Source organism: Gadus macrocephalus, chromosome 16 (assembly GCF_031168955.1).
Source record: "Gadus macrocephalus chromosome 16, ASM3116895v1".
Classification (NCBI taxonomy): domain Eukaryota; kingdom Metazoa; phylum Chordata; class Actinopteri; order Gadiformes; family Gadidae; genus Gadus; species Gadus macrocephalus.
In genome coordinates, this window is record NC_082397.1 from 2699639 (window position 1) to 2704537 (window position 4899).

General features: G+C 49.3%; 1 protein-coding gene across 1 annotated transcript in view; it reads left to right on the top strand.

Annotated features, from left to right (window-relative positions):
• Positions 1–4606, top strand: part of LOC132474626 (histone-lysine N-methyltransferase MECOM-like) — an 11067-nt gene extending 6461 nt beyond the window's left edge. Inside the window, exons 3-6 of the mRNA XM_060075420.1 lie at positions 3553–3654; positions 3861–3974; positions 4135–4247; positions 4459–4606. Coding sequence (XP_059931403.1) covers positions 3606–3654; positions 3861–3974; positions 4135–4247; positions 4459–4488 — 306 coding nt within the window. The 5' untranslated portion in view covers positions 3553–3605 and the 3' untranslated portion in view covers positions 4489–4606. The remainder of the gene's footprint in view (positions 1–3552; positions 3655–3860; positions 3975–4134; positions 4248–4458) is intronic.
• Positions 4607–4899: the final 293 nt, after the last annotated feature.

Genomic DNA, 4899 nt, shown 5'->3' on the forward strand with positions numbered 1-4899 from the left:
AGAAGCAGTGACAGTCATTGCAACCTTTAGCCTCAGCCTAGCACAGTAGTCGAGGTTTGTCGGAACTTGTCCGAGATGTGATGATAGCTCAACCAAGTGGAGATTAAACAAGAGCAGGACATAATGTACTTCGTTGGTTCACTATGAATATTTGATGCCATCACATCTGACCAGACGGTCCTCTTAAATAGGAAAAGTTAGACTACATGCATGACTGAAATCCAAACTTAAAAAAGCTTGTGAGTAGCTTTCTTGGACTGATAGAAAAGGCCAAGAATTTTTTTCCTTCCTCTTCATTTAACTTCACATTTATCCATCCTCTTATATCGAAGGGCCCGAAAGCCGTTTATCAAATGCACAATCGATGACACACTCTGAGATCATTTCCTTATTTATTATGTGTGTGTGTGTGTGTGTGTGTTAGGCATACCTGTGGCGTTGGCTCTGGGTGAGGAAGGACACAGGAGGAGCAGCGGGACAGGGTGTGTCCTGGGAAATGGTGACTCTGTGTTGACTCTGCTAATGACGAATGGTGTCAAGGTCACAGGCCGATTGGACCCTGTCTGCTCATGGAAACCGCTTCTCGAGGCACTTGGAGAGAGGGCCGACCGCGACGCTGGAAATATTAGAGTGGATGGAGTGAAACAGGGTTAGGGTTAGATAAAAAAAAATGGCGAATAAATAAAGTTCACTATCTAGGGATGGATTATTTCATCGTTAACGTTGTGAGCACCATATAATAATGCTAAGTTTGTGCTCTTTTTCTCTTTTTTTTTTAAAATGTTTTTGAAAACGATCACTACTGGCACACACATTTGTCCTGACGCGCACACTGCCATCATAAGATCCAAATGAAGCGTGCGTTCGACCACATGTGAGCAATCTTGGGCAATTTTTGTCCCACAATCGCAACCTCAATCTGCATGATGTCCCCCCCATTAGACCTAGCCGAGCCTGTTTCCCCCCCCTCCTATTAAACTCATTATGTGTGTGCGTATATTGAAGCCATTCATATCGTTATCCTCTTTCTCCCGCATTAAATTTAACGATCGGCTCACTGCAGCACTCAAAGCTCCCACTCAAACAGTCTCTTGTAGCCTGCAGTTCCGCCCCAGACATGTTAGAGGGAGTGTGTGTAAGTGTGTGCATGCGTGTGCGGGGGTGTCACTTTGTGTGTTCTGGCCTTGACAAACTGACCTGAGCCGACAGCGACCCTCGTGTTGTGAACTCAAACCCCCCCCCTAACTATCTTATCCATCCATCAACCTGTTGTTTTAAGCCACTGTCCATTTAGTGCTTTGAACATAGATTATGTGTGTGTCTGTCTGAGTGTGTGTGTGTGTGTGCGTGTGCGCGTGCCACTGTGTGTTTGTATGGGTGTGTGTGTGTGTGTGTGTGTGTGTGTGTGTATTCATCAACAGTGGCCCACAGGGAAGGGGTGTTGCCACTGAGGAATTCCCCTCTCCCCGTGCCCACATGCATGACACATTTTGCTCAGTTTCTCCTAAAGTCATTTTAAGTGCTTCCCTCCTCCTACTGCTGCAACACTCTGCCCCTTGTGGGGACATAGGACACAGAGCAGGGCTGAGGATTCCCATGTCATACTCGTGAACAACGCAGGCATGTAACGCACCAAAGTTCGGAAAAAAAAATCCTTAACGAAAACCATAACGTCAATATTACTACCCGTGTGATTTAAAACCCCAATATAACTCTCTTCCCTTAATATTTCCTGTCTGTCCATATGGCTCCATATTTTCTGTCCATGTATCTTTAATTGGCCCGAGTACAGGCTGGCTTTGGTCAGCTCACCAGAAAGCCTGGTTGAGGGAAGGCTGTATCAGCCACTAAGGGAGAGAGCTGCCGGCCTTCTGTGTCTTTCTGAAGTGCTATGTAATTGCTTTCAGTAGGTTTATGACCTGAGGGGGTGGCTCATGCGGTTATGAATATAGTGTGTGTGTGTGTGTGTGTGTGTGTGTGTGTGTGTGTGTGTGTGTGTGTGTGTGTGTGTGTGTGTGTGTGTGTGTGTGTGTGTGTGTGTGTGTGTGTGTGTGTGTGTGTGTGTTTAACATTAGTTCACCACCTTGTTTAAATCGAGACGTAATATATAAAAAAAAAAAAGAAAGGGGAATTGAATGCAAAGGTTAAAACCGTTTCCTTTCCTGGAGACTTTCCGGAGAACTATTCGACTGAGGTCATTTTGACGACAAAGCGACTTTAAAGGATCGACACTCCACTGCTGTTTATCCATCGCTCCACAATGACTTTGTCAATGGATATTAACAATACTGTAGCCCCCCCCTCCTCTGGGGTCCCCATGGTGTTTGCGGACTGAGTTATGGGCTAGTTCCCGGTCACCATTACATCATACACAAGAATACAAGAAGCCACGAACAATGACGCCCACCATTTGTGGCGGAGTATCTCCTGATCTTCATTGTGACCTGGGGGGTATTCATCATACAGGTCTGACCGGCCCGGTCTGGGCTCCAGTCTGGGAGCCCTGACTGGGCTCCCATGGCAGGCAGGGAGTCGGACCCCCTGTCTCCACGACCTGTGCATTTCCCAGAAGCAACCCCCCCCCCCACCTACCTCCACTCCCCTTGTAACATTTCTAATAAATTCCCCTGTCATTATGGTCGGTGCGACGTGTCTGGGGAAGTTAATATGTTAAACCTTCAAGGCGTGCCAAAAATAACGGCAGGGGACGATTGTTTAGCGGAGAAAGGCCATTGTCTGTGCATGGGAAGCTCCGCCATCTCAGGGTCTCTCGGAACCGATCTCGCTTGGATCATGTCCCCCCCAACCCCCCCTCTGCTCCCCCCTCCACCCCCTTCCCCAACACCCCCCCCCCCCCCCCCCCCCCCCCCCCCACCATCTCCCTCTCTTCCCAATGCTTCATTCACCTTTGTGAATCGGGAACAAAGCTTTCGATAACGCCACAAGAATTGTCTTCTGACGGGACCATCCTCCCGAGCGTGGCAAACTCAAACTTGTTAGTAGGATTTGAAATGGATCCAATTGGCTTGGTTCAAGACCAGGTAACCTGAGTGGTGTGAAGGGTAACCTGTTGAGACACTGAACAATCATTTTAAAGCATTTTGGGATATGCTGTCGCAAAAAGACAACCCACAGCAAATCTCTCCTCTGGCATCCTACTGCTTTGAATGTGAGTATGTGTGTGCGCTGGGCCGTCGGACTGTGGGGGAAAGGTGGACAGTTGTGGGGGGGCCCAAGGCATGGGGGGGGGGCCCATGGGAATAAAAAAAAAAAGTGAAAAGGTTTTTTATTTCTTTTGAATTTTCTACCATCCCCTAGTGGTAGGAGTCACACACTGCCGCTAGGCCACGTCCCCCCCCCCGAACAATTCAGCGCAGGGGGCTGGTAGGGTTAATTCGGGGCCCAGAATTTGGTGCCACGGCCGTGTGTGTGTGTGTGTGTGTGTGTGTGATATACTGTATGACATACTGTATGACGTAGCCGCATCATCATCAGTCCGGCTTCGTATTGACCTTGAGGTTATACTGTGCTCAACGTGGCGTCGTGTTGCAGATTGTCTACAAAGTCACCAGAGAGATTTGTCCCGGTGAGAGCTACTCCTGTTCATGAAGGCTGAGGAATATTCATGTGATAACATGGCTCCTGATATCCACGGTGAGAGACACACACACACACACACACACACACACACACACACACACACACACACACACACACACACACAGTCTGTGTGCGTGTATCCAAACTATGTTCACTGTAAGCACACCCAAGACCTACAGGTCGACCCGAACATAGCGAAGTGTGTCCTCACACACAGCAGCTCATGTCTCCCTTTCCTCCCCCCCTCCCTCCCGGTACAGAGGAGAGACAGTACCGCTGTGAAGATTGCGAGCAGCACTTTGCGTCCCGCACGCAGCTGCTGGAGCACCAGAAGATGCCCTGTGGGCTGCCTCATTCCTCCTGCCACCACACAGGTCGGTACCTCCAATCCACGACGGCTCCTCTATTCCCAGGCCTTGTTTGCTACTGGGACAGCTATCGAAGTGACAGTGGAATGATCGCTGGGTGGGGAAGGGGAACGAGATGTCTGCCTGTCCGGTGCAAATCCATCTCATGGTCGTTTCATCTTCCCAGGAGTGGACAGCGACCTGGAGGCCAAGGAAGCAGAGGACCTGAGACCCCTTCACCTGGCCCACGGCCCCTACGAGTGCAAGGAATGTGACCAGGGTGTTCTCCGATGTGCAGAGGTACACGCACACTCGACCTCACACACCCCACGCATACATTCAGTGAGGAGGTTTCCGGAATTGTAGCACACGCTTGTCTTGTTTTTTTTTTCTCAATTTACATGTTTTTCCATTTGTTAAGTCTATGTATAAATGTGTTGAGTCAAATGGGTACCTGTGTACATTTAGCGTATCTGGTATCCTCAACTCCCTATCTCTGGTTCTCCGTCAGCCTGGAGATCCATGCGCTGTCCCACTCTGAGGAGCGCGAGTACAAGTGTGACCAGTGTCCCAAGGCCTTCAACTGGAAGTCCAATCTGATCCGACACCAGATGTCCCACGACAGCGGCAAACACTACGAGTGTGAAAACTGCTCAAAGGTAGAGTGATGCCTATTGGCAGAGAGAGCGAGAGGGGGAGGACAAAAGGAATGCAAGAAGTGTGTGTGTGTGTGTGTGTGTGTGTGTGTGTGTGTAAGCGAGTGTGTTTCCAAAAGAAGAGGAAGTGTTTGTGTGTAGCCCCTGAGAAGTGTGAGTAGATAGAGATATAGATGGTGTGTTCGCTCGTGTATCCAACCACACACATCCCCTTCAGCCTGTTCCGTTCCTCCCTCCCTCCCTCTCTCTCTCTCTCTCTCTCATCTCTCTCTCTCTCTCTCTCTCTCTCTCTCTCT